The sequence below is a fragment of the Herpailurus yagouaroundi genome, unplaced genomic scaffold, assembly GCF_014898765.1.
Source record: "Herpailurus yagouaroundi ecotype Mexico unplaced genomic scaffold, PumYag 141, whole genome shotgun sequence".
NCBI classification, from domain to species: Eukaryota; Metazoa; Chordata; class Mammalia; order Carnivora; family Felidae; genus Herpailurus; species Herpailurus yagouaroundi.
In genome coordinates this window covers 62,686,374-62,713,689 of record NW_024412396.1, presented here as the reverse complement: position 1 = coordinate 62,713,689, position 27,316 = coordinate 62,686,374, and the positions used below count along the sequence as shown (strand labels likewise).

The 27,316-nt window shown below is 44.5% G+C and overlaps 2 protein-coding genes and 1 long non-coding RNA gene across 14 annotated transcripts in view; 2 read left to right on the top strand and 1 right to left on the bottom strand.

Moving 5' to 3' along the window:
- TDP1 (tyrosyl-DNA phosphodiesterase 1) overlaps positions 1-23,485 on the bottom strand; it is a 91,766-nt gene extending 68,281 nt beyond the window's left edge. Inside the window, exons 1-7 of one of the 8 annotated variants that reach the window (XM_040477981.1) lie at positions 23,395-23,485; positions 16,649-17,217; positions 14,521-14,564; positions 13,041-13,096; positions 11,306-11,402; positions 6,894-6,928; positions 1,840-1,932 (exon numbers count right to left, since the gene is read on the bottom strand). In XM_040477981.1, the coding sequence (XP_040333915.1) occupies positions 1,840-1,932; positions 6,894-6,928; positions 11,306-11,402; positions 13,041-13,096; positions 14,521-14,564; positions 16,649-17,213 (890 nt within the window). In that variant the 5' untranslated portion in view covers positions 17,214-17,217; positions 23,395-23,485. Of the gene's footprint in view, positions 1-1,839; positions 1,933-6,893; positions 6,929-11,305; positions 11,403-13,040; positions 13,097-14,520; positions 14,565-16,648; positions 17,218-17,441; positions 17,477-20,399; positions 20,510-22,760; positions 22,996-23,394 lie in introns of those variants that run through there. The other 7 variants (XM_040477978.1, XM_040477980.1, XM_040477979.1 and 4 more) reach the window with 7 other exon arrangements.
- Positions 23,020-24,254, top strand: LOC121032177 (uncharacterized). Its single transcript, XR_005791130.1, has 2 exons — positions 23,020-23,123; positions 24,067-24,254. It is a non-coding gene; the product is annotated as an uncharacterized LOC121032177 (long non-coding RNA).
- Positions 24,255-24,609: 355 nt separating this feature from the next.
- The window catches only part of EFCAB11 (EF-hand calcium binding domain 11), a 160,837-nt gene continuing 158,130 nt past the window's right edge, over positions 24,610-27,316 (top strand). For 2 of the 5 annotated variants that reach the window (XM_040477986.1, XM_040477987.1), the window contains exons 1-2: positions 24,611-24,806; positions 25,339-25,434. In XM_040477986.1, coding sequence (XP_040333920.1) covers positions 24,732-24,806; positions 25,339-25,434 — 171 coding nt within the window. In that variant the 5' untranslated portion in view covers positions 24,611-24,731. Of the gene's footprint in view, positions 24,807-25,338; positions 25,435-27,316 lie in introns of all 5 variants that reach the window. The other 3 variants (XM_040477990.1, XM_040477985.1, XM_040477989.1) reach the window with 3 other exon arrangements.

Sequence of the window (27,316 nt, the reverse complement as noted above, 5' to 3'; positions counted from 1 at the left end):
TGAAAGATTTCATACTCTTGGTACTTTAACTTTTAAACAATAGAAACTATTACCTGGCCAATTTAAAAAGTTAAATGAAAATAAAACTATTTTTTTAGAGAAAATTTTATTGTCTTTAATGTTCATTTTTAGAGCGGGAATCCTCTATATATCCAATATTTTGGAGAGACCCAGGATCTGAAGCAGGCTCCAGGCTCTGAGCTGTTAGCACAGAGCCCAATGTGGGGCTCGAACCTACCAACTGTGAGATCACAACCTGAGCAGAGTCAGACGCTCAACCTACTGAGCCACCCAGGTGCCCCCAAAAAATTTTAAAGGAAAAAAATCCGAATACCCAAATCCTTATCCTTAATCCATTTCCCCAGAGCAGCCATCCTGGAGAGACCTAAAGAACATGGCTCAAGCTTCTCACTCCAAAATAAGCTGGAGGCCACAGGTAGGATTATTTGAGCCACACAGGCCAACTTCACAAACTCCGTATGACTCATGGGTTCAAAAACCCAACCCAGCAGCTCAGAAGCTCTAGGAGTGGCAAAGGCATAGTTGACCTCAAACCCAGTGGCTGAGGCTTTTACAGACCATGGGGATGCCCTCCACCCTGAACCAGTTGGAATTAAAATATGCTTCTCAAGATGCAATTAAGTGGGACACTCAGAAATTAGAACACGTTTACAAGAGAACTATCAGGCACTGGTGATGGGGCTCTAAGCCACTTGCCGTGGCGGGGAAAGAGTGAAGAGAGAGAACTAGGGATGTCGGGCTCAGGGAAAAGCCTGTCTTTCCAACTTGAAGGCAGTGAAGGGAGAGAGGGTACCATTGTTCTACATGGCACTGGGGTTGAAGCAAACCCATAGGATGGAGGCTGGAAGGTCCTGTATTTCAGTTCAACCTACAGTGTGACTTGGGCTCTGCCAGAGCTAAGAGCTCTAGCCCAGCCTGGGCGGTGACAGGGAGGACGAGAAGGCAGAGGAGGAGAGTGAAGGACACGCAGACCCTGGAAGAGGCCAGATGAATCTTGGACTTTCTTCTAACCCCAGAGAAAGCAGAGATGTACAAAATGACGTAAACAAATGGAAATCAAAGCCAGCCACAATCAAGAGTTTACCAAGAGGAAGAATAGTTAGAAGTTGATTTGGGCAAGTTACTAAGTAACAGAAAAAAAACCAAGCTCCTCTTTTAAAAAGAACTCAAAAGACCAGATCTAGCCTGAGTATACCAAGGACAGAGTTGGTAACAAAAACACAAAAACCAAAGAACAACAAAAAAGTCAGTTTTTCCTCTTGGAGATTCACAACTATATGAACCTATTAAAGGCTCTAAAAAGATATCAATTTAGCTTTCTTTTATGGAAAAATAAACTGGGGATGAGGAGAAGTTTTCAGCATATGATTAACCATGAAGCTTCCCTTCAATACCATTTGGGAAATGACAAGCCAGAGTACAAGTGGGGAAAAGGGTTAATGGAGACCAAGGAAGTTACTGATAGGTCTCACCAGAAAAATAATGGGTTCAGACCTTCCATTTTATACTGTCTTTCCTGCCTCAGATCCTTTGCACAGGCTTGCTCCCTGTGCTTGGCTGTTGAGTGTGTAATCCCATTCAAAAGTACATTTACATATATATTAGTCATGGATGTGTATGTACTAAACTGTTAACACCCGTTACCTCAAGAGAGTGGAGCTGAGGAGAGGTAGTAAAATACTATTTCTGTGTAGGTCTCTTTTTTATGCCACATGTGTGGGTGTTTTTTTGTTTTTTTTTTTTTTGTTAAACACAATAGCAGAATAAAGTGAATGCCACCCACAGCCACTGCCGTGAAGTAAACAGAAGTCCACAAACCCCTGAGTCTTCTGATGCCAGTCAGCATGGATGAGGTTAGAGGTATGTATGACAACCCGGAGGCCTTCTTCGTACAGCAGTAACATCATTTTCCTTTAAAAACAGAAGAGAACAAAGGCATTAACGCTACTTTCAAAACATGTACTATTTTTCAGTGCAAATATCATGGCTAAAGGAATTTTTAAACTCTTCTGATCCTCAAGCTTCTAATACTTATAATCTTCATTTCTTCTACACATTAAAATCCAAGTCTACTTAAGTGGTGGGTAGAAAACCACCTTCCAAAATGCTCTGAGTATTGACAAGTAAACCTTTGCTATGTCCCACCCACATGGCCAATCCTGAGACTTTGAGCCCTTCCCCTCCAGTCTGGCCCTTTATCTATTCAGCATTATATGCTACTATCTGGGACAATGGGAATCTTCTTGTCCGGTGGTTTTCAAAGTATGGTCACCATCTCCCACTACATCATGGCTAGCATTTTTTAAGAAATGGTAATCAAGTTAGAAATTCTAAAATACAGCGTAGATAATTAAGTAACTCTTGTTTCAGCACAGGAGTATGGACATGTGTAATAGACTGAAATGTACATGGTCTTTTCTAATGTGGGATGGACTTTAAATGCTTCACTGTCCTAGGACTGACATTTTCTCACACTCCACAGATGCTACACTTCTTCACCAATGTGCCTAGCCTGAAATAAGGCTTTCCTGTTCTTCATTTACTCAAGTCAGACCCAGGTGAGTCCTCCCTTTGCCGTAGGCCTTCCTTCCCCAGGCCTCCAGTCATCAGAGTTCTCTTAATTCCAGCAAGAGAAGGAACAGGAAACAAACCGCTTTCTATTTGAAGCTGGGAGACTTTAGCTCCATTCATCAGTTGGAGACTGTATGATCCTAAGAAGTCATTCAGTGTACCTCAGTTTTTCAATTACAAAGTGAAGGATCAACCCCTTCCTTGCTGTGGTGTTGCTGCGAGAAGAAAATGTAACTAACATGCATTCTTGAAACCAACTCTCCCACAAGTGTATTTCCACGACTCCTTCGTTGCTTTATTATGTCATCTACTACTACTTCAGGAGGGTTCCTGGCTTCCCAATGGTTTCCTAATCATTTCAGGAAACTAAGTTCTCTCAATATAACTAGAGACTCCTCAAGGCAGTAGCTCCACCTTCTATGCATTGGGGCCAAAATGCTACTCAATACCTACTGATGTCAGTTCAGGCATGGGGGGCAAAATGGACCACTGGTTCTCTCCAAATAACGTGAATACTTGGACAGGATAGGGCCAGCATAAGAAGGTATGGCAAAGAAAAGAGGAGATACATAGCTCTGGGCAAAATGAGAATTTAACCCAAGCCAGCAAACAGTAAGTTAACGCAAAGCTGGAGAACTGACAGCTGCTGAACCAATCTTTCCTCCATTTATGAAACGTGCTCCCCGAAATCTGGGCAGATTTACATACACAGTTGCCAAGTTAGCAGCTGACTGTAATTAAGACGACGACCAGTTATGAATTCAAGATGGAAGTTTCACAAATATTTCCATTAATCAAGGCATCAATTATCAGGAAAATCATGTACTGCTGTCAGCGAATCCCACCCAACAGAATCCTGAACTAATCTGAGGGGACCCAGATCCTCCTCAGACAAAATGGCATAAACTAATAAAATCACGAAAATGGATAAGGTAGAAGAAATGAGAGCACCCTTGGAGAAATGCTGACCTACATACTATCTGGTAAGTTGTGGGGGAAGCAAAAGGGACAATTCCCCAATCTGAAACCGTTCCTGTAAAGGGGCGAGATGACAGAGCTATGCAGAGCCCGTGTGCCAGGACTTCCAGAGGCTCCACAGCACAGTCCTCACACCCGTCCTGGAGGCTCTCGCAGTCTTCGCTTGCAACTGCACAGTCTATGGCTAGAAGGTAACGGGAATGATCAAGGTTCCCCAATGAGTCCAAAGAGCCTGTCTGGATCCCCTGTGCCTGGATCACCTCACTGGGCGTGGCTTCAACAGGGAAGAACGGGCCACAGATCCTTCACACAACCGGTGTGTGAACGGACGGCTGGCTGGGACAGTGTGGTCTAGGCAAGATGAAGCAGGAAGTCACGTGTGCCGGGAGGCCTGGCTACAGCTGCCAGCAGAGAGAGGTGCCCTGCCCACCCCACAATCTGCCACTGGCTCCCAGTTAGGTGGAGACATTCACTGGCCAGCTGCTTTGGCTGCCCTCCTTCCCTGCTATGGATTCTCAGGGCCAGAGGCATTTTTCCTCCCAGCTCTGGGGGACTTTGAAAAGCTCCCGAATTCTAAAGCACTGGGTGGCAGGCCCTGGGACTGCGTGGCATCCTACAGAAACCTGGAGCAAGCATGTTTACTGTACCTAACAGGACTACGACAGGGGCTACATTGTGGTCCTCTCCAGATGCCTTGTGCACAGTACATGGTCAATGCATGCTTGCTGAAGTGAATGTCATCTCAAAGACGATTTCCTGTTTACTGTGGTAACCACACACTGTCAAGTTGGGGAGGCACTTTATACCCCAGCACCACACAAGCCGGAAGGTTTCCTCTGTTTCTAAATCCTAGGTTTTCCCCTCTCTCACCAAAACACTACGAGCTGCGAGAACTATTAAGTCCCAAGACACGAGAACCATATTTCAGTATGACAGGTATTTAATGAATGCCTGAAAAACTTTTTCTTAAAGTTTATTCATTTTGAAAGACAAAGTGAACACACAAGCAGATAAGGGGCAGAAAGGAGGAGACACAGAATCCGGAGCAGACTCTACACCAGGAGGGCAGAGCCTGATGCAGGGCTTAACTCATGAACGGTGAGATCACAGCCTTAGCCAAGATCAAGCGTCACATGCTTCGCTGACTGGGCAACCCTGGCATCCCTCTTTAGAATTTTTTAAATGAGCCACTGAAAGTCACTAAGACCCGAGTTAAAAAAAAAAAAAAAAAAAAAAGACAACTTTAATCTCCTAGAGATACTGGCATCTTAATATAAACTACACAGACCATGTGTCTGGGAAGGGCTCTGCTGTCATTACTTCTCTAGGCATTTACAACTCCAAGTGAGCAACTCTGTGGAGTGTAACCTGCTAAATGTGTATGTGTGTAGCGGGGTGGGGGGGAGGGATGAGGAAGGAAAAGACCAAAGAAAAAAATGAGGTCAATTTTAGCAGTGAACAAATGAGAATTAAAACTTAAAATGGGTTTGGGACACCTGGGTGGCTTCATCAGTTAAGCTGCCAGCTTGGAGCCTGCCTGGGATTCTCCTCTGCCTCTCCCCTGCTCACTCTCTCAAACTTACAAAAAAAAAAAAAAAAGGAAAGAAAAGAAAGGAAGATGGAATTCGCAGGCTCCCCGCCTCCTGAGTGTGCAGGTGCAGTGTGATGATGCCCATGAAATGCCAACTGCTGGCAGAGAACATGTGGCCAGGGCAGAAAGCTGGCACTAAAGATCTAGTAAATCACGTCCAGGGCCCGAGTGAGTAACACTATTTTAGAATCCGTATTTAATGCTAGGGTTCCAGCTAAGGGCAATGGACTAGGATCCATTTGGCGCAAGCCATTACTGGTAGAATTGTCTACCCATGACAGGGTGACACCTGCCATCCACCACTCGGGTCTCTCATGATGCAGGGCGGGGAGCCTAAGATGCCTATTCAGTCTATTCGAGGCTATTGTCTATTTTTTGCTGAAATTAGCACTGAGCTCACAGGATGCTATAGGAGTAAATTTATACCTGAGCTAAATGCTTAAGTTCACAATAATCCTCAAACCCTGTCCTGTTAGAGGCTACTGATTAGGGATAGTTGGTAAATAACATTTATCCAAGGGCATCTAAGAGCAGATAATGTAGGGCCGATATGTATCCTCTTAAAAAATGGCTCCATTTGGGGCGCCTGGGTGGCGCAGTCGGTTAAGCGTCCGACTTCAGCCAGGTCACGATCTTGCGGTCCGTGAGTTCCAGCCCCGCGTCAGGCTCTGGGCTGATGGCTCAGAGCCTGGAGCCTGTTTCCGATTCTGTGTCTCCCTCTCTCTCTGCCCCTCCCCCGTTCATGCTCTGTCTCTCTCTGTCCCAAAAATAAATAAAAAACGTTGAAAAAAAAAATTAAAAAAAAAAAAAAAGGCTCCATTCTTCCTGCTATGGTTCCATTTTAAGATAGATTGTATGCTTCAAACTGTATTTTGCCAAAGAATGGTGAACAGACGTCCTTATTTCAAGTCACCATAACATCAAGAAAACAATGGTCATACCAAGACTGAGGGCTAATTCCTCTTAGGAGATTGCTTGCCGCCCTAGAGACTGATACCTGAAGGAATACATCTGCAACACCAACCCATTTCCACTGCTGGTCTAGAAGAGGCGGCTCTGTCCTGTTCTTTTGAAAACGCTTTCTAGCAAAATGTGATTTATACAAACAGGGACAACCATATCTTTTTCTTATTTATAGAATATGTAAAAAGTCTCTGCAAGAGTTAAACTGATCATTAGACACATTATGTCAGGTAGGAAGTAACAAGTTTTTCTTGTCTAGTTTATAAAGTCTCAAAATTATTCCAAAACGAGTTTCTGATAGCGCTTGAGCAGAGATGGCATCAGCTTCTCCTGTCAACTTTGTAGAATAGTTTTTCTTTACATCACAGCTGACCTAACAATATTCTATTGAATGCAACTCAGCATCTTAAGCAATCACCAGACCTTTTTTAAGTTGTGGAATCCACAGGAACATGACTGACACGTACAGTCATCCATAACCACGGACCACACAACCATAATCTATTCCCCACCCCCCAGCTGGCTGTAAGAAATGCCCTAAACAGAAAGAAAGCAGAGACTGCATCATGGATTCAGACTTTCATGTTGAGAGCCAGAATCCAAGGACTTTGTCTTGAGACAGTGAACAGTTCCAGTCTCTTTCTTATTGATAGCTTTTTTCCCCCCTGGCAAAACTGTCAGCCCTAAGTTCCTTTAAGGGCACTTTTAGAAAAGCATCCTTTGCTCTACTAAAATCATACCCTCCCCATTTAAAAAAAAATTTGCTTACGTGTGGTGTGTTCCAAATGCAATATCCAACTTTGCCTAGGATAAAAAAAAGAAGTTGAGTCACTTTTAATAAACTCAATATCCCTATCTATTGGAAATTAAGTTAGAAAAGATTCAGGACAACTTTGTTTTTACTGCCCTCTAGTGGAAAGGCCCTGGATTGACAATACAACTTTGAATAATCCTATCCAGTGAGGCTCATTAAAGTTAGCCAGAATGATTTTATACATACTGCATTTTATCTTTTTTTTTAATTTTTTTTTCAACGTTTATTTTTGGGACAGAGAGAGACAGAGCATGAACGGGGGAGGGGCAGAGAGAGAGGGAGACACAGAATCGGAAACAGGCTCCAGGCTCTGAGCCATCAGCCCAGAGCCCGACGCGGGGCTCGAACTCACGGACCGCGAGATCGTGACCTGGCTGAAGTCAGACGCTTAACCGACTGCGCCACCCAGACGCCCCCATACTGCATTTTAATAAAGTATTTTGAGACAGAGCATGAATGCACAAGAGATGGGGGAAGAGAGGGGGAGGGGGTGGGAGGTGGGGAGAGAGGGGGAGGGAGGGAGGCAGGGAATCCCAAGCAGGTTCCATACTGTCAGCACAGAACCCAATGCAGGGCTTGAACTCATGACCAATGAGATCATGACCTGAGCCCAAATCAGACACTTTCACTGAGCCACCCACCTGCCCTGATACATACCACGTTTTTAATTACAATAATCAGAAACAAGAAGCCTGATTTCTTTAGTTGAAAACAAAAAACAACAACAACAAAAAAAAACAGGCAAAACAAAACAAATGAGAACCTATGCAAAGTTTTACAATTAGATATCTGGTTTATACAGAAATTAAAGTTATCAGAGTTTCCAGAGTATATTTAAAAGAACTAATATGGTAGCAGCACACATTATCATGTTAAAAGTTGTCTTCTATTGGTAACATAGCAAGTGCTGAAAAGAGGTAACAATTTTCCTATTACAAAATGGTACCTTCACAAATAGGGGTATTAAATTTAAATTTAAAACATTTTAACACCCAGTATAGCAAGACCTTAGTTAAGCAGAATATGCCCCGAGATGTAGGCCATGAAAGAGTTAAACAGAAAGGCCCCAACAGTGAGGAATGCAGGTGGGACACAGATTGCATCTTCACAACTTTGCAAGACTTAAATCTCTAAGCCTCATCTTTTAAGTCTTTCTTCTCCTCTTTAAAATAAGGATACTGTTAGGGGATTCAGAATTTTAGGAGTAAATGACAATAACATGAAGTGCCTGGAAGAGAGGGCCTGAATGGGGGAAGCACTCTACAAATGGAAGAAAATACTATTAAAATCAAGCCCTCCACCCCAATAGGGCAGATGTGTGGACCTGTTTGCTGGAGGCAGAAATGGGCAACTGGAACACACAAGTGAGTAGGACACAGCCTGTCTTGGGGTTGCTCAGACAGGTGGCCCCGCTCCGTACACTTTTAAACTCCATGTTTAGGGATGCTCACAGACCAGAACCCATTTGTGTGGTCTGCCAAAGATGACAGGGAAAACAATAGGTCTTTAAAATTACAAAATTAGAATGAGGACTACTTCTCTGTAAACTGATGATTAGCTCAGAAAGAGCAATGGTCGGGAGACTTGGCTTTTGAGTTTAGTTTTGCCGTAAGTTGTTGCCTCTCTGGCAAAATTTTAGTACAAGCACATGGATGATAATTTCAACAGGTAATAGTTAATGGGGCAAATGCACCAAATCCTTGGCTCAACAACCTAGTAAAGAAGACTATTAGCAATCCATCCTAAAGATGAACAAGTCAGGCTTGAAGAGGTTAAGTGATAGACTCCATGACGGTAGGTGGAGAACTGGGACAGAACCCAGGCGATATGACCTTGACCACCATAAGGCCTCAACTTCTGGCCCAGGCCCCACATATGCAAAATGTGAGTATCTGTTGATTCTGTGCCTGGTATGCCTCCATTTCATCAAATGACACTATGTTGCCAAAAAAACAAAATAGCCAAGAATTCATCTTATAGACAAGGTATAACGGTATTTTAACAAGTTATGATGGGGCCACAATCCTACACTTCAGACTAGAGCTGGGTGGGACCTTCTGAACAGCTCTTTGCAAGAGGTAAAGAACACAGTGGGTCGTCATGCCCTCTAGTGGCCGGCCTGGTACACACCACCAGACATGCCCCACACCTGAACTTTCGTCATTAGGTACCTCGTATTTGAAAAACACTTTCTATGTCCACTGATTTCATCACTGGTTTTTAGGATTCCTTTGTTATTTTCTGTCCACTATTAATCTGATGAGAACTATCCTACTGCAGTTTAACCTCTTCTTGTTTTGGAAGCATAAGCACAACAATGGGATTTTACGCAACTTCGTAGCAGAGGCTTATCTATGTAGAAGGTGAGCCACCAACATGTTGGGTAAAGGAATGCCGGTTTTAAAATTCCAACTGTAGAAAGTACGGTGGGTTATATCACAGGAAAAATGAGACAGGTTCCAGATTGATCAGATTGAGATTTCTCACTTTCAATGTTTAAAAATAACCACATATGCACAGGTAACATTTTGTAGTTGAAACATTAAAAGGAATTGGAACTCTTACATTTTATACGGACAAGAGAAAAGACACTGGAAAGAAAATGGGAAAAAAAATAGGTTCTATGTAGTTCACTCTGGTCAGTGCACTCCAAGAGCAGAAATCTTCAGGCAATTTTACCATGGCAGGGAGACAAAGGGGCTTATGGGAGGGTCTTATCACAGCTGTTCACAAACGGACTGATGAGCCTCCTGAATAGCAAAGGCCAACATCACACCAGCCACTTCAGAACCACTATTTCCACAAGAAGGAAATCCTACTATGAAAAATGCTTGCTTCTCTCTCCCCAGTTTGCCTGCTTCTTGCATGAAGTGCCACACGTAATATTCTTTCAGGCATGGCATCAAAAGCAACCAGTTATGATCAAAGTCCAAGACTTACATTATATTTTTACGTACTGGCTGAAAAGCATTAGGACAGAATTAAGGAACTGTATCAAGAACCTGGCCAACTTTTTGGCCTTTTCTGCTTTGCTTTGGTCCCAGTGAACCAAACAGATATACCTGTTACAAGACCACTTAGTGTCCCCTCATTAAGTTTGGATCATTTCCATCACGACTCACACAGCTAGTTTTTTAACAGGCTTAATTTGTTCATCTGTCCAGTATAGACCTTGGATGCAATTCAGGTGGAAAATTTGAGAGGACTACAGGTCAACTGTCAGCAGCAGCTAATACCAGTCAGATAAGTCGTCAAAATAAAAAGTTTCAAGTTGCACTCACAGAAAACAACAGCCACTGAATTGCATCCAGATAACCTGGTCAGGTTCGAGGACACTGGCAAACTAGATGCAAACAGGAGTACCAGCAGGTTGGGGAAAGATTGGGATTGTTACAACTAAAGAATGCTTGAACCTGAAAGAAAACTAAGGTACAATGGAGAACTTTAAATACAAACATCAGTCACCTCTGCAAGAAGATTTCTTTTATGTGGCTCCAGAGATGGGAAGTCAGGACCCACGTATAAAAAGTAAAAGGAAATGCTGAGGATTAAATTTTCTGTGTCAACTTGGCTAGGTCACAATACCCACACATTTGGTCACATGTTGCCATGAAGGTATTTTAGATGAGGTTAATAGCTTTAATATTGTGAAGTTTTTGTGAGAGAGAGACAGAGTGCAAGTGGGGGAGAGGCAGAGAGAGAGCGCATGAGAGAGAGAGAGACAGAATCCGAAGCAGGTTCCAGGCTAAGGGCTGTTGGCAGAGAGCCCAAAGTGAGGCTCTAACTCACAAACTGCAAGATCATGACCTGAGCCAAAGTCAGACACTCAACTAACTGAGCCACCCAGGCGCCCCTAGATGAGGTTAACATTTAAGTTAATAGACCAAATGCAACAGATTACTCTTTGTTTGGGACCTCAACCAGTCCGTTGAAGGCCTAAGTGAAGGACCAACTCCCTCAAGGCAGAGAGAATTCAGTCTCCAGACTGTCTTTGGACTTAAGCTGTGGCATCTACTTTTCTCAGTCTCCAGCCTGCAGGCTTACCCTTACAAGATCTGGGCTTGCCAGGCCCCACAATTATGCGAGCCAGTTCTTCTAAAATAAGTCTTTCTGCACAAACATACCCTATGGGTTCTGTTCCTCTGGAGAACCTAATACTGAGATACCAGGTCAACATAAAGAAATATCCTTCCAACACAGGGCTACCCACACACAAGACAGGTTATCCCAGGAAGGCTTTAAGCCAAGGCTAGACAAGTATCCGTTGGTGATGGAGAAAAGATTCTTGCCCTTAGATGGGTGGACAGACTCCATGTCTACATGTCCTTCTAACAGAGTAAGCATGATTGCAAACAGAAGTAGCTCACCTGGCAGAGGGAAATGTTTTCATAAGGCTTGGCCTGGGCATGTAAGTGAGCCTTGGCTTCTCGTTTATCTCCATGCACAAGCAGGATTGGTTTCTTCCTGAAAGGAGATCAGAAATATTTAGAATACATCTTTTCTAAAGCTGGACTCTTGGCCAGTTAAGGAATGCTAGTTTCCTTACCACACGTTTCTGGCCTTAGTGGTAGCTGAGTACGGAGCTAACTGAGGACAGAGCTAACAGAGTACTAATGAGTTAATCTTCACTAACCAGTTACCTTTACAATGGGGTCATGTGGCCTGATCCCGAAACTCTGTTGTAACCCAGAGATGTTGTGACTCCAGAAAATTCCTAATTATCATCTTTGGTCCAAAATAACACAGTTTGCTCTGTATTCATGGGTTCAGGCTTAGACAGATTAAAAGATAAACAATTATTGTTATCTAGTATGATGCTCTTTTCTTTCCCTTCTTTGGACCAAGTCAAAGAGCATTTCCTCATTAGACTTCTATTTACTCAACTCCTGTGTACTAGGTACTATCCTAGTCCTGGGAGATACAACAGTGAACAAGCCCAGGCCCACGGCATGATGCAGACTCATTAAGAGGTGGTTATGTTTCAGTGAAACAAGGCATCATCTTGTGGCCAAATGCAGCTCAATGAAATTTAAGTGTTGTGTGGGACTTCTAGGAGGCTGCTCAGAGGGAGCAGAGCTGGGATGTGGCCCTTTTGTCCTTTTTCCTTCCTGCCACTTGGAACACAGACCGGTGACCTGGAGCTCTGGGTGCCATCCTGGACCATGAAGGCATCTGAAGACATGCACCAGGATGGTGGGACAGAAAGAATGGGTGGCTAAGTCCCTGAGAACCACGGCAGCCCCCAATCCAGACCACGAATGTCTACCATCTAGACTTGTTAGGCTGGAGAAGTTATTTCCTCTCATTTAAGCCACAGTTATTTTTGCTTTTCTGTGACATCCAGCTAAAACTAATTCTTTGTGTCACAGGTCAAATACAAGCTTTTGATGGTCCAAGCCACTTGGGAAATTTCAATAGCATTTTATCTACTATTACTAGAAGTCTCCAGAATCTAATGTCCTAAATGCACCAAGGACTTTGAGGACCCTTACAGTCATTTTCCTGTAGGAAAATTCCTACATTCCTCCATTCCACCTGCTGCTATGGGACTCTGCTAGGTGAATGTCAGAAACAAGACAGGTGGCAGGTCACTGTGTGATGCTATCTTTATTTTGTTTGCACTAACACCAGGCTAAGGAACCATGAACAACACTGAAAAATCCATCACTTCCATAATCTGGATAAAGGAAGGTTCTAAGACTCCCTTCATTAGCTCCTCAACTACAGGAATCATCATTTGCAAAGCAAAGATTCTTTGAACACTGCTGTGCTAAGTGCAGCATGGCATGCTTCCAAGTCTAGAAAGCAGGTCGCAATGATCTTTTCCTTCACACTAATGTCAAAGTTCTCTTATTTAGGTTGGCATTTGTCCTTCTGTGCTTCTGGACACAACAAGACAAATGCAAAAATTTGTATTAGGAATGCATGTGATTAGTTAGAAGAGCTCAACAAATGCTGTTTTCCCTACATAACTCTGATTTTGCATGCTTAATAGTTTCAAAAGATACTCTAAGATGAACAGCAGTTGCTTGAGAAATGCTAATCTTGTGTTTTAATGTCCCATTACAGTTACGATTTTATCAGTCATATTGTGGTACTCACCTGAACTGTGGTGGATACTGTTTTACGAGCCAGTCCACATCAAAGCAGTAGTTAAACTAGGCAGGGAAAGAAAAGGAATGGAGTTATGGGTAATTCAGCCAAGCAATCTGTAATAAGAATAGTTTGGCAACTGAATTGAAGGCAACTCTAGACTAATAAACTCAAAGTATTTACAAACCTGGACATTGACGCTGGAGTACTCAAACCTAAAATACATCTTTTTTTTTTTTTTAATTTTTTTTTTTCAACGTTTATTTATTTTTGGGACAGAGAGAGACAGAGCATGAACGGGCAAGGGGCAGAGAGAGAGGGAGACACAGAATCGGAAACAGGCTCCAGGCTCTGAGCCATCAGCCCAGAGCCTGACGCGGGGCTCGACCCGGACTGCGAGATCGTGACCTGGCTGAAGTCGGACGCTTAACCGACTGCGCCACCCAGGCGCCCCAAACCTAAAATACATCTTGAAGGCAATAATACCCGATGCAAGGGATCTGAATCAGTGGAGCAGTGCGTGAGAAAACAGGGTCTGAGGCAAGGATCCTGCATGCTTTGGCAGTATTTGTATTTCTAAATAGTCTTACTACGTATTTTCAACAGCCTCAGATTAATTTAAGTAAAAGGGCTTACAGATTTATCCCTTTTCCCCTAGGTAATTATAAACGAGGCCTTTTACAAAGGAACATTTCCTTTAAGCCTAACTTATGAGCTAGCTTTGTGAATAGGCCTCTGGGACTGGACACTCACTAGGCTTAAAACAATTCTATCTTGACTCCAAGTTCTGCACTGAACTTACCTGTGGGGACTCCTCCCCATGCCTTGGTAATCCTTGGCCCTCTACCTGGACATAGCACCTCAATCTAGCTAAGAGAACACAAATTCACCCCATGTTCCATCTGGAGACTAGGATTTCAGAGGTCAAGCTGAACAGAAACCATTCAGACAGCTTTGCTTTCTTCATGGATGTGACTGGTTTTCTATTTGAGAGCCTGGAATCACGAACGTAATTCATCAACACAAGGGGACCAGCCCTATAAAGGAGGAACAATCAAACATGCCGAGGTAACTGTAACTTCTACTCCATTCTTTTTGGTAGGTGTAGGAAACCCTTTTCTAAATTGAATCAAACGACTTGGCCTTCACCCACCTACCCAAACCTCCCCAGGAGTTTGGTCCCTGGTCTCCCAGGGACCAGAGTCCCAGGAGATTAACTGTATCCCCAAAAGTCTCTCAGGCTGGAATTTCCTAAGTGACTTCTTGTCCAGTCCTTGTAACCCTTGTATCAGGAGAGTGAGAAGCTCTCCTGATAGAGGCATCCTTGCTCCATGCTGATGGCTGGATACCAAAACTGTGGCTCTTGGTGCCAGGCTCCTGGTATATGCCATCTTGGGGACCCTGCACAGGACTGAGATAGGACCTTATATTTTCCCATAAAGTTCTTTATCCCTTTTCATCCAAAGAAAAAGCTTCACCATAAACTCACCTGAGCTGAAGACAGAAGTGTCCCAAATAGAGGGGATAAAATATCTGAGAAGACAAAATGTTTATGTCTAATAAATGATAAAAATCTGGTAAAAATCACAATTGATTTAGTCATGGACAGTCAAAATTTGGCTGAGAGAACAGTGAACTGAGCAATGACTACAAAACTAGACACTAATGCTCCCTAAAACTCAAGAGAAAATTTCTGAGCTATTTATTGAGTTTTAACAAAATACAACATAAAACTAAAACCTCCAACTTCAGAACACAATGACTGGTCAATTCTAGAAATTGCCAATAACGACAATAACGATATGTGTTGTTCTTTCCAGATTCTAGTTTTTATCTCCTTCAATAGTCAAGTCCCTCTCTGAGAAACCTCCCAACCCACGACTAGCAAGACCGTCTTCCGCAGCCTGAGAGCACCTACTTCCTCACCTACAACTCCAAGCTCTCATTTCTAGCATTCCAGCTCATCTCTAAGGGGTCCCACCTCAATCTTTCCAACTAGACTTCAAGTAAGATCAAAAAGGTCACTTCTCATAAACTGTACCAGGAGAGGAATTACACGGTCATTACCACCAACTGCCGCATTTGTACAGGACCTATTAGGCGCCAAGTACTGTTCTTATGTCCATGGTGTTGACAGTGGATTTTGTGGAGGTGGAGTTGGTCATTCCCCTTTTGCGGAGGGGTCATCTCCGCTTAGAAGGCTGTCCATGGCCACAGAGCTAGGAAGGGCCAGTCAGAATCTGAAGCCAGGCTGCTATCTGGCTTCAGCACTTGTACTCTTAACCATCAAACTGCCTGAGGATTATTTGACCCATGACTCATTTATTTGACCCATGCTTAGTGAGTCCTTCCTATCTGTCACGTTGTCAGCAACATGCTGGGGTACAAAGATTTCAGCAGTACCCTTAAGGAAGCTATCTTTACGAAAGAGGTATACACAAGGAATGTACTGCAATTTCTTGATGGCATCCCATATTTCGCCCCTCCTCGACTTTGAGAATTTGCTAGAATGCCTCAGAGAACTCAGGAAAGCGTGTTACTTACTAGACTACTAGGTTAGTATAAAAGGATACAACTCAGGAACAGCCAGATGAAAGATGCATAGAGCAAAGTATGGGGCAAGGGGTGTGTCCCATCCACCTCCATGTGTTCACCAACCTGGAAGCTCTCCAAACCTCTTCACAGGTTTTTTTTAAGATGGTGGCTTCATTAGACAGGCACGACCGATGAAATCATTGGCCATTAGTGATTAACGCCCGCCAGCCTCTCCCCACTTCCTTGGAGATAAGAGGCAGGACTCAAAGTTCCAACTTTAATGACACAGTTGGTTCCCCTTGGCAATCAGTCCTCTATTCTTAGGGCTTTCCAAAAGTCACCTCATTGACCCAGGAGTGATTGAAAGGGGCTTGTTACTAGTAACTGAAGACCCTTCCTTGACCTTTATTACTTTAGAGCTGTTGGAGGAGCCTGGGACAAAAACCAAGTACAACCAGGAACGAAGACCAAATACACCCACATCACAACATCACATAGAGACACCCTGGGAAATAAGCAAACCAAGCAAAAACTATCTTTGGATTCAGAACTGCAATCTATTTGCATGCTGGTGTTCTTTTTAATTATTCACCAGGAACCAAGACCTGGCTTCCAAGCAGTGGTTCTCAGACCTGACTGGGTATTAGAATCCCCTGAAAAGCTTCTTAAAAACACATCGCAGGTCCTGCTCCCAGAGTGGGACTCAATGAACCTGGGTGAAGCCCGAATTTGCATTAAGTTTTAGGAGATTCTACCACTGCTCACCCATGGACCAAAGAACTGCTGTCAAGCATTTGGTATTGCATTAAAGTAGTTAAGTTTCATCTTTACAAGTTCACACAATGTTTAGAATTGTCTAAATATTCCAACTGGATTGAGCAACACCCTGATTTCCTGACCCAAGGAAACAGCTTACAGTCAAACTAATGCATTTGCTTGTCAAAATGCTTTTTTCCCCTGAAAGTAGCTAAGACTGCTAACGAGGGTTCTTGGAGACCATTCTGGGTTACCCTCCTTGTTTTGCCATGGGGGACCCTCTTAAGTGCAGTTTGACAGCTCCTGGACACCCAGCATCCACTTACCCTTGATGTGGAGGGCTCCAGAGTTATCCTTTGGCTCAATGCCCGAGACTCTAGTGAGGTAAAATCGGAAGGGGTTCCCTTTATCCAACATGTCCCAAATGTCTTGGCCTTCCCCTGAAGTTTCATACTCCTCTTCCTCCTCCTCCAGCCTGTGGTGTGCAGGAGGGGTGGGATTTCCAGGTCTTTGGGCAGCACTGTCTTTAGAAGAGATGCCTCTCTCCTCTTTGACCACAATGTTCTTAGCCTGCTTCTGCTGGGTTTCTGGTTGCAGCTCATCATCGCTGCTAGAGAGACACCAACCTAGGTCTTCCTGGGAACCACTCCTTTGCCTTTTGGGAGGTGAAACTTCTGAAACTGAATCTGTGTTGCTGAATTTCACGGGTGATCTTTTCCTTCTATGGGCAGCTTTCCTAGCCTCGGAACAGGTGTATCTTGGCTCATTTGCTGCTCCCTGCCCAGCACGAGGGAGGGAAAAAGTAGAGGGCTTGTCTAGTTTTGGCTTTTCGTCTTCACTTTCATCACTACTGGATATTGTCCATTTTCCATAATCGCCTTCCTGAGACATAGTTCTGGAAATAAAAGACAAATACTGTTTTTCCATTCTCTAGGCCACTGACAAACTTGCTCTCAAATTCCCTGTCAGTATGAGTTTCTGCAACACGCACAGCACACTTGACACTTAGATGCTGAACCACATAACTAACATCAGCTGTTTTGCAGGTGTTCAGACACACATTACCAGATTTTGCTACAGGACTTTGGCAAATAAAGTGACAGCAAAAATCCTACTCACCTTCTCCTTTCAACCCAGACCTTGTCCTTGGAAGCCTGAGGAAAAGAGTGGGGGCCAAACTTCAAAAATCAAAATGTTCATTCTTGACCCTGAATCTTTTAAACTGGTGGGTGCTTGAGGTTAAGATAATTTAATGAATTTCAAGAGTAATTCTGACTATTCAAATTTTTGAGGTTAAATTGGAGTTTACAAATTTATCCTTCACCCAAGCATGGAGCCCACAGGACTTTAGCAATTCCTACTCCCCTAAAGCTACTTACCATTATGCTTAACAAAATTCTCAAGACCATGTCAAATGATCAATTCTGTATATACATTATATAGAATTACTACCATGAGGACCCAGCCATCATATTGACATTGACCTACATCAAACTATTAAAATCTGCAGAGAACTTATGCTGAAGCAAAACACTCCTTTACTCGACCAGAGTTGAATTTCTACCTTTTAAAAAATGTTTATTTTGAAAGAGAAAGGGGAAGAGAGAGACAGAAAGTGCACACACGTGAGGGAGGGGCAGAGAGGGAGGGAGAATCCCAAGCAGGCTTCACTGTCAGCATAAAGCCCAACTCCAGGCAGGCTCAATCTCACCAACCGTGAGATCACGACCTGAGTCAAAATTAACAGCCAGATGCTTAACTGACTGAGCCACCCAGGTGCCCCCAATTTCTATTTTAAGAGGAAAACATGTGAACTACTTTTGGTCTCGCTACCTACAAAATCTCACCAATTCACGTGTAAAGACCTATCTAAGTACATTTTCCAGATAGCTCAAGGACAGCTCCATAGTGGGTTCTTTTAAGAAAAACAAAAAACAAAACCATTCTCATACAAGACCCAAAGGAAAACTGAACCTAAGAGTCTGTGCTCAAATTGTCAACATTTCTCCTTTTAAGAAACTGAGGTCACATATCCAAGTAGAGTACACCAACATGGACTGTAGCACTCTGTTCACAGGACCCCCAGCCCTCCCCCCAAAATCCCCAAAACCTTAATTCTACACCAAAAAACTTGCAAATGAATATACTTGCAGGTTTCAAGCTCAAAAGGTTTAAGTAGGCCCTTAACCAAGGTGGGGCCCGAATCCATGACCCCAAGATCAAGAGTTGAGTGCTCTACCAAATGAGCCAGCCAGGTGGCTATCAAGCTGACATATTTAAGGTACTTATCACCTATCACAATTTTTTTAAATTTTTTTTGAGTGCACATGCACTCACATACACACGTGAGCAAGAGAGCAGCACAGAGAAGGGGACAGAGGATCTGAAAAGGATTCAGCACTGATAGGAGAGAGACCAATGTGGGGTTCAAACCCACGTGAGAACATGACCTGAGCTGAAGTCGATGCTCAACCCAACGAGCCACCCAAGTGCCTCTCATTTTTTCAATTAATGACCAGTTAAGCTAAGTTTCTCCTGTAAGTTACCTATTTGTGAGGTGTTTTTAAAGCAGAGTGCATTTGGGGCACCTGGGTGGCTCAGTCGGGTGAGCGTCCGACTTCGGCTCAGGTCATGATCTCGCAGTCTGTGAGTTCAAGCCCCGCATCGGGCTCTGGGCTGACAGCTCAGAGCCTGGAGCCTGCTTCATATTCTGGGTCTCTCTCTCTCTGCCTTCTCCCGCTCATGCTGTCTCTCAAAAATAAATAAACACTAAAAAAAAAAAATTAAAAACAAATAAAGCAGAGTGCATTTACACAATGATTTGACCTGTTCTTCAGGGCTCAGGGTACCTATTAATATCGCCTGCCATGGCTGTTTTACAAAGCCCCAGGGACTGCAGACCTCGCTTTGCTCTTGTACTAGTGGCCCTAGACTCAGAGTCTAAGCCTTTTGCTTTCCCAAAGTGTTCTGTCCAGCCTACTTCTACATTGTTAGAACTAAGAATAGGCTATGCCCCTAAATGGTTTCTATTCTGCTAAGAGTTAAGAAACCAGGGGCGCCTGGGTGGCTCAGTCGGTTAAGCATCTGGCTTCAGCTCAGGTCACGATCTCACAGTTCGTGAGTTCAAGCCCTGCATCAGGCTCTGTGCTGTCAGCTGAGAGTCCGGAGCCTGCTTCAGGTTCTGTGTCTCCCTCTCTCTCTGCTCCTCCCCCGCTCATGCTCTGTCTCTCTCTCCTTCAAAAAAAAAGTAAAAAAAAAAAAAAAAAAGAAACCAGATAACCAAACTTGTTAGAACTATTCAAGTTAACAGGATCTTAGCCATGCTTTCCTCCTGAAAGCTATTTAGAGAGACTTACTACCGAACACATTTAACCAGCTCAGACTTTTAAAATCTTGTTTTCATTTCTTTTAAACTTTGGTTTCTCTTGTGTTCTAGACTCTTGGAGGCTGCTGGATACAGGTATTTATGCTCTCACAATTCACTCTGAACTGAAGGAACTTTGAAGGAATGATTGTGGTGCCCAGTTTTATGACTTCAAAAAATGTAAGAATAGGACCACCTCCTTAGGAAGAACCGTTAGCTCTAGCTTTCAATGAATTCTCAAACAGCAGTAAAGCTAGGCACTTAGTAATAAAATCTTCAATTAAGAGTCCTCAGAGGCTGTTCTTTTTCAATTCCTTCTCATTCTAGAACAGAGTTTTTAGGTGAGAAAGGGTTCAGCTTCCAGCCTAAGTTGTATGCAGACACCTTAGAGCCTACAACTATTCCTCTCCCAGATGAATTACATCTAAATTAAGTGGAATTTAAGAGTCCAGAGAACTCTGTAGGGAAGATATTCCTCTTTAGTGACCCAGCTATTTTGAATCCTGAAGTGTTCTAGAAAAAACAGCTAAAACTGCAAACTTCAGGATTATTCTGATCTACTTTTTCTAGAACACGTGGAGGAAGGAGAAAGACCATTCCCCCAAAAGTAGGAGGAATAGATAAAGTTTTGAAAAAGACATTTCCTAAAAAAAAAAAAAAAAAAAAAAGTTTTTATCTGCTGTACACATGGTTTAAGTTTTGAATTGGCTCACACTCAAAAGTAGGAGCTGTTTATGGGGCACCTGGGTGGCTCAGTTGATTGAGCGTCCGACTTCAGCTCAGGTCATGATCTCGCGGTGAGTTCGAGCCCGCGTCAGACTCTGTGCTGACAGCTCAGAACCTGGAGCCTGCTTCGGATTCTGTGTCTACCTCTCTCTCTGCCCCTCCCCCGTTCGTGCTCCGTCTCTCTGTCAAAAATAAAATAAACATTAAAAAAAAATTTTTTTTTAAAAAGAACTGTTTAGTCATTAAAGGCAAAACACCTTTGGAATTAAAAAAAAAAAAACACGAAACATAACAAGTCATTACATCCAGCAGGTTACCAAGCTCTTCATGAAATCAAGGTGTTTAGCCTGATGATGAGGAGTGGTTGAAACTTCAAGAATTTACTTTGGAGGACTCAGTCTGGTTCCAGTATCAGAATTTTACTTCTCTGCCACACAGGCATTCTCTGAGCCATTTTTTATCAAGTTATAGTGTTACAAAGATAGAACTCAAGAGGAATCCTTCAATTGTTTATCGTTGGTCTTCCCTGGGCAGTGACCGGCACAGGTCTGACATCACAATTCGGGTAAATGGTGTCGCAGAAATGAGACAACTGCAATACAGATGGGCCAATTCTGAGACCCAACATTCACTCGGGTCTGCAAAGAGCAGGGTTTCCCGAAGTGAAGGTGACTGGGACGGACACCAACAACAGTAACATCACGTTATAAAAGTACTTCCCTTGGGGCACCTGTGTGGCCATGTTACCCATCCTACTCTGGACTTCGGCTCAGGTCATCCCACAGTTTGAGAGTTCGAACCCCTGGGCTCTGCATAGACAGTGCAGAGCCTGCCTGGGTTTCTTTCTCTCCCTCTCTGACCCTTCCCCTCTGCTCATGCATGCACGTGCTCACTCTCAAAAACGAACATTAAATCATAACTCAATAAACAAGTACCTCCCTTTTCCATTCCTGTCTCTTTGACAGAGTTGTAGTGTTGCAGAAATGCCTCAAGAGACTTTGGGCTCTTCTGCCCAGGACTTTTTTTTTTTTTTTTAAACCACAAAGTACCTTCTAACGTCATTTCATTTACACCAAAATAAAGCTTAGTTTTAAATATTCACGTGAAATTGTATTCTAATGCACACTTTCAACAACAGTGCTGGTATTACAAGGGAGACAAAAACTGGGGAGGGTGCAGGCAAACGTGTGACCAAAATACTGACGGAAATAGGGCAAACAGCATTAGGCTACATTGCCAAGGAGGATGAAAATCGCACATTCTCCCACCCAATGCTAACTGCGAACACTAGAGATTCTTATGGGGGGTGGGGAGGGCTGTGGACGCAAATGCATACTCCTCTCAAAGCTGCTAGCTCCTCCTCTCCACCCCCAACCCCACCACACCAGACCCAACTGGGGCCTATCTTTTCTGCACTCCAGCAGCTCCTTGCAGAATGTGCAGACCCTCAGGAGAGTATAGGGGTCAGGCTTCTCAACAAAGGCCCTGTGTGGCCACCCCTGGGCAAACATGGACCCCCATCTCAAATCCAGTCATTACTAGGTGGTCAATGTGCAATTGGGCAGGTTACTTTACTGCTGAGACAGTTTCCTCCTCCATAAAGTGTGTATCCATAAAGTGAGTATCATACAGACCTCCCAGAAGTCACTCGTACAACAGATCCTTATCGAACAGCTATTATAGGCCAAGCGCTGGGAATAACGAGTTAACACAAACTCTTTTTGCCCTACAAGGACTAATATTTGGGCGGGGGAAGAAGAAGAACCCAGAAAAAACAAGCTGTCTTTCCAGACACTCACAGCATTTTTCAAGTAGCAGAGAAAAACAGGGACATAATTACTTTGGAATACTCTCTGGATAAATAACACTTAAGTGAGATCTGGAGCATGAAAAAAACCCAGCGGAACAAAGGTGGTATTCCAAGTAGAGGGAATCCAACTTGACAAAGCCTGGAGGTGGGAACAAAGCTGTAATAGCTCCTAAAGCAGACAAAAGGCTTTGGGCAAAGCAGGCAGTAGTTCTGGATGAAGGGAGTGGGGAATTAAATCAAGTGTTAAAGATTCCAGATTTCAGTCTAAAGGGGGAGGGCCCATTGAAATGCTTTGATAAGCAGGGGGAGTACCATGGTACACCTTTTTTTTTTTTTTTAACATTTATTTTTGAAAGAGACACCAAGTGCAAGCGGGAGAGGAAGAGGGGGAGAGGAGAGGGGGGAGAGAGAAAAGAAAGTATCAGAAGCAGGCTCAGGCTCCGAGCTGTCAGCACAGAGCCCGACGCGGGCAAGATCACGATCCGAGCCGAAGTCGGACGCTTAACCGACTGAGTCACCCAGACGCCCCTCGACTTACCCTTTTAGTACACGACGTTCCCTAATTGGGGGTGAACAATTTGGAGACGAACCCCGGAGTGAGGCGGCCGAGGCGGTGGGGATGCAGTGAAACGGACTGATTCGGGGGACGCCGCGGCAGTAACGACAGAGGCTACCCCCTCCGTGCGCCGACCTCGGGCCAAGCACCCTTCGAAGCGCTCTGCCGGGAATAAACTCCGTTCGCGCTCGCACCAAGCCTCTGCGAAGTCCCGCGACTAACTGGCTCCATGGAGGGGGCAGCCGAGCCCAGGAAGGTTCAGGGCCTGACACAAGGTCAGAGCCCCCACGCACGCCAGCATCACCACCTGCGGACACCACCCACCTACCGCGGGGAGAAGCCGAAGTGAGAACCCGAGCGCTGGGACCCCTCACACCCACACTCCCCGCCGGACCCTGCTCTCCGCGGCGCCCAACAGGTTCTCGGATTGAGGAAGCCGAGGCCCGGGAGGGGACGTTCCCCAGGGTCTTGCCCAGCTACCTCCGCTTCTCCCAGATTCCACCTCCCGCCCCGCCGGGCCCCAGAATTCCCGGGACCAGAGCAGCCCCAGCACCGCGACCAGGCCGGAAGGAGCAGGGTCTCGCCGACCCGGCTCCCGCAGCAGTCGAACACGCACCTGAAACTTCCACGGCCCACAGCCACCAAGATCCGCGCCTTTTCAACCGCGGCGCGCGCCTGCGCGCGGTTTAAACCCTCCCGGCCGAGGCTCGCACCTCTTGGCCCTGCCCCTTCCCGTTCCGGGACGCCGGCCGCTGGGTCCTAAAGACCGCCGTGTCCTAAGGGACTACCGGAGCTTCCTGCACGAAGGGGTGGAAGGGAGCCCCCCCCCCCCCCCCCCGCAGCCTCCAGCTCTCGTCTCACCACTTGACCACTTGTCCTAAAAGGAAGAGAGAGAAAATTAAGTCTTCTCTCTCCTCTCTTAATTAACAAAACGCATCCCCTTTACAGGGGTTCTCATAGAGAGCTTCAGGCTGCCTGGAGCTCGAGGCAAGGGGTATTTACTTAAAGGTACAGGATCAGCTGAGGGCTGAGACCTGTGTCCTCGTAGGAGCGGGGGCTCGCTGGGACGCAAGCTTGTAAAACTTGCTGTAAAGGAAAAGGTTAAATGAGCTCCCATCACACTCAACCGCGAATGCCTGTTTCTTTGAAACAGGTGTGTGTTTAATCTTACTGGTTTGCCAGAACCGAGGTCTGAAACAAACTTTTGCAAAACGGAACACTCCCCATATTCCTTGAATATGTTTATGATAACTATTTTCAGAGTTTTTTTTTTCTTCTTTCAAACTAGGCACCGCTCCCAGAGGACTGAGTGAAAAACTCTGTGGAAACGTCCCAAGGACTTGGTTCGTTTACTCAACGTCTGCTTTGTGCCCGGCATCGTGCTAGGTGCGGGTTATTGGGAGGACAAAACAGACATAGTGACTACCCTGGAGGGCTCGACCCCAATCAATAGCCGATCCACACGTGAATCATGGACTTGTTTCTCTTTGGTTGCTTTTATGCTTTGTTCACATTTTTGTGTTTCCTATAATGCTATAATGTTATCCACAGTGCCATAGATAAAAATTACCAAAGTTACTTACTGCAAGGTGTGGGGGGCAGAAACATGGGAGGAATCCTGCAACAGACTTTGAAGCAGGACCTAGGTGAGCGGGAGGCCATCCGCGCGCGAGGAGTTAAGGGGGAAAGAATGGCGGAGCCAAGGCTGGGGGCGGGCTCCGGAGCCTCTCTGCCATAGGCTGTTCCAAGGAAACAGGCCTAAAGCCTCTGGCCAATAGGATTGCTGGATCAACGCCAGTGGCTAGCAGGTCGTCCAATGGGAGAGGACATTGGGGGTGTCCTGCCAAGTTCGGCTTCCTTAGCTGCGGGGAGCGTGGCCAGAGGTCTGCAGCTGCAGGTTCTGGCCTCGGAGGTCGCGGGTTCTGCTATCCCGATTCGGTTGTGGCGGTCGCGATGTTTTTTTCTGAGGCTGGGGCCCGACCACGGACGTGGGAAGCCAGCCCCTCAGAACACAAGAAGTGGGTGAAAGTAGGTGTCCGGAGAGCTGGTACTCGGATTCTAACTTGACCAAGAACTCTCATTTCCGTCACCTGCCTGGGTCTCACTCAGCTCGGTTGCACTGACAAGGAGTGAACTGGCCTTCTAAAGTGTCATAGTTAATGACTGAGCCTAGAGCTGCAAGGCTTCTCGCTCCCTGTCCAGTGTTCTGGCTATTTCCAAGTTCCTTCTTTTCCCCGCTACGTAGTCTATTAATAATAACCTCTACCCTGTATCTATCTCACCTTCCTAATTCTGGAACTGAATTTTAGGTAGAATTTACCCCAGTGGTTTTAATGAATTAATTTGCGTCAGTCTAGCGATTGATTAAGTCGTTTGCACTTTTGGGGGGTAAATTTTAGCTCATTAAGAATTTTGGAGAAGTAAAATTAGAATAATCAAACTCCATTGCCGAACCCTCCTGCTCAGCTGAGTTTTAGATTTTGGAGATCTACATAAACTACTAATAAAGATAATAGAACAAACGGTTTCCATCTAACTGAAGATATTTAATGTTCTTTAGGTGTTTAAAGCATGCGATGAAGATAACAAAGGCTATCTAAGCAGAGAGGACTTTAAAGTGGCTGTTGTAATGCTGTTTGGGTACAAGCCCACCAAGGTAGAGCTTTCTTCCTATATTTGGGAATGGGTGGACAATACAGTTGGGGTAGTTTGTAAGTAAAGCGCAGTGGCTAGTTTAGGATGTTTATAAGGAAATCCCTGCCTTTCAGAGCAATTTCAGAGATATGTCCAGTGCTGACTTTTAAGAACCTAACTCTGGGATGAGAGATGCCTGGCTGGTTCAGTCCAGTAAGTGTCCAACTTCCACTCAGGTCAGGATCTCATGGCTGGTGAGTTTGAGCCCCACGTCAGCTCTGTGCTGACAGCTCAGAGCAGAGCCTGGAGCCTGCTTCAGATTCTGTGTCCCTCTCTTGCTCTGCCCTTCCCCGGCTCATGCTCCAACAAACATTAAACAAAAATAAAAAAAATTAAGAACCTAACTCAGGGATGAATTCAAGTTCATGAAGCCAACGCACCACTGGTTACTAATAATAAGTACAAGATGCTAGGAAGGTGTCAAGACAGAAGGCTGGGGGAGGGCATTGGTAATAGGAGGAATTCATTTAAATTATAAAACATATATTTATATGGTCAAAAAATTCAAACAATCCAGGCAAAGTATGAAGTTGAATATAAAATCTCTTTGCTACCAAAGAGTCCCACTCCTCAGGGGTTATCATTTACAATTTTTTATGCATCATTCAAAATTTCCAGTGCATAACATGCTTGGCATTCTATTGAAAAAGTGGATGCATTGTATGCCTGTTTTATTTTGTTTATTTTCACTTAAGAGCACACACCACCATGTTTTACTGTGTTTTTTTTTAACTTTAATTTTTTTTCAGTTTATTTTGAGGGAGGGAGAGAGAATACCAAGCAGGCCACTCACCGTCAGCATGGAGCCCAACACAGGGCTCAAACCCACGAAGTATGAGATCATGACCTGAGCCGAAGCCAAAAGTCTGACACTTAACCAACTGAGCCACCCAGGCACCCCACACATACCATGTTTTAAAAAGTAGTTGCATAGTATTCTTTTTAGCCAGTTTCCTGTTTTTGGTCACTTAGATTGCCCCATTATTTTTCATTCCTACAAACGTTGTGATGAGCATCCTTTTATATGGCTATTGTGGATGTATATCTGTGGAATAAATTCCTGGAAGTACAATTGCTAGGTAATTTGAAGTTTTGTTGGATATTATTCTTCAGGAAAGTTTGCCTTCATTCACTAATAATGAGAGTTGAACTGAGCTTCAAGGAACGTCCTGCCTTAGGAGGGCAAATTTCCTGTTCCCCTTTGTCTTTGTGCTGCTCCCTTTGTTACATTCATTCTAAACATGGATCCCTCTTGTTAAGGTGCTGAACTGAAATTCATCAGAGACAAGATCTTGTCCAGGTTTAAGAAATTCATTTGCAGCCATCAAACAGAGGGCTCTGGAATGCCCTCCCTCGTGCCCTCCTTAAACCAAACAGCTTGGCAATCACTTTGGCCCAGCTGTTCCTCATGAGTGGGCTCTGCCTGTCAGATTACCAGCCCAGCAAAGCCAGGGACCAGGTGATGTCTCACGTCTCCGTCCTTCATTATGCTTGAATGTATTACCACTTCACGGTAAATAAGTTCTGCTGATACAAATATGTCCCATGAACGGATCAGGTGGGCTCAAGGTGGTTCACCTACTAGCAGATGCTTGGTTACTGAGAAGCTGATCACGGAGCTCGGAGTGGTAGTCAGGGCTGACTCCCAGAAATTGCAGCTCTCCTGTTAACCTGCAGGTATTTCAGCTAGAATTCCAAAGCAGGTCAGCTTAATGGGCCCAGCCTTTGAAGCATTGTATTTAACCTTGCTGGAAAGATAACTGGTTTCATTTTGCTTTGATCACCCTGGAGCCTACCTAATTGGCTTTAACGTTAGACTATAAATGAGGAATTGAATGACAAGT